The sequence below is a fragment of the Trichechus manatus genome, unplaced genomic scaffold, assembly GCF_000243295.1.
Source record: "Trichechus manatus latirostris isolate Lorelei unplaced genomic scaffold, TriManLat1.0 scaffold00198, whole genome shotgun sequence".
Lineage (NCBI taxonomy): Eukaryota > Metazoa > Chordata > Mammalia > Sirenia > Trichechidae > Trichechus > Trichechus manatus.
Genome location: NW_004444134.1, coordinates 4,540,042 through 4,541,522, shown reverse-complemented (window position 1 = coordinate 4,541,522; position 1,481 = coordinate 4,540,042). Strand labels below are relative to the sequence as shown.

The 1,481-nt window shown below is 45.0% G+C and overlaps 1 protein-coding gene across 1 annotated transcript in view; it reads left to right on the top strand.

The window, feature by feature from the left end:
* The first annotated feature begins 260 nt into the window (after positions 1 to 260).
* Positions 261 to 1,481, top strand: part of LOC101351447 (serpin B9) — a 30,611-nt gene continuing 29,390 nt past the window's right edge. Inside the window, exon 1 of the mRNA XM_023742037.1 lies at positions 261 to 384. Within this exon, the coding sequence (XP_023597805.1) occupies positions 295 to 384 (90 nt within the window). The 5' untranslated portion in view covers positions 261 to 294. The remainder of the gene's footprint in view (positions 385 to 1,481) is intronic.

The window sequence follows — 1,481 nt, the reverse complement described above, 5'->3', positions numbered from 1 at the left end:
GAATTTCTTCATCTATAAATTGAAGGCAAAATGGCAGCTGTCCTATCTGCTTTAAGGTTGTTGTGTAAGGAGCAACGACACACTGGGTGAGCACATGCTAAACAGCCTTACCCACAGGTGGGCGGAAAGGCAACACTCCCTCCTACTCGAAACCAAACCTCAGCTTTAGATGTCAAGGGGATTTTTGCAAAAGAATGCCCGCCTCCCTCCCCAAATAGCAATAAACTTTTCCCATATCTCTACAGGTGAGATCTCAGAAGTTCTGGGTGCTGGGCAGCTGACCTGCTGACTAAGATGGTCCTCATGAATGCTATCTATTTCAAAGGAAAGTGGAAGGAGCAATCTGAAAAAAGTACACGGGGAATGTCCTTTGAAATCAACCAGGTAGGGAAATAATTTTTTACATATATTGATACTTTCTGACAGTCATAAAGTGGGAAAGATTTTGAGTGGGAAAAATAACTTATTTCAAAATCTCTTGATTCTTAATCTGTTTCTGAATAGATTTCATGCCCACTATGTACCTTTTCCCCATGCGTCTGTCAGTTTGTCTTACTGTGGTGGCTTTCGTGTTGCTGTGATGCTGGAACCTATGCCACCAGTATTTCAATTACTAGCAGGGTCATCCATGGTGGACAGGTTTCAGTGGAACTTCCAGGCTAAGAAAGACTAGGAAGAAGGACTTGGCAGTCTACTTCTGAAAAAATTGGCCAGTGAAAGCCTTATGAATAGCAGCGGAACACTGTCTGATATAGTGTCGGAAGATGAGCCCCTCAGGTTGGAAGGCACTCAAACTACGACTAGGGAAGAGCTGCCTCCTCAGAGTAGAGCTGACTATTAAGGTAATTAAGATGTGGATGGAAGAAAGCTTTCAAGACCTACATTTACTGATGCGGCACAACTCAAAATGAGAAGAAACAGTTGCAAACATCCATAATAATAATAATCGGAACATGGAATGTACCAAGTATGACACTAGGAAAATTGGAAGTCATCAAAAATGAAATGGACTGGACTTCTGGCAAAATGGCACTCTAGGCAGAAGCACCACGCCGTCCCTCCACAGCAAAGATCCGAAAAACTAAGCCGGACAGAGAAAACAGCAATCCTGAAACTCTAAAACGTCAAATGAAGAGATAAAGAACTCAGCCAAGCACCAAATGGAGTGAGAAAACTGACAGAGTGAGGAGAGATTCATGCCGAGGTCCCCTATCAACTAATGCAGTGTGGATCCGCCATCTTGGACTCCTATCAGAGACCAGCAAACAGCGGGTACGAGAAAGCAGCTTCACAGAGCTTCCAGTGGGAGAAAAAAACAACCGGTAATTTGCGATATACGCTTTCCCACCCCCCACACTTCTTCACCCTCACTCGGCCTCCTATGCTTCCTGTGGCCACAATCTCTTGTCTGGGAAGCACCGGCTGCTTGGATTCCACCCACCTGAACGGGCCAGCTCTCTGAGTGCCATTTGTTGGCTGCT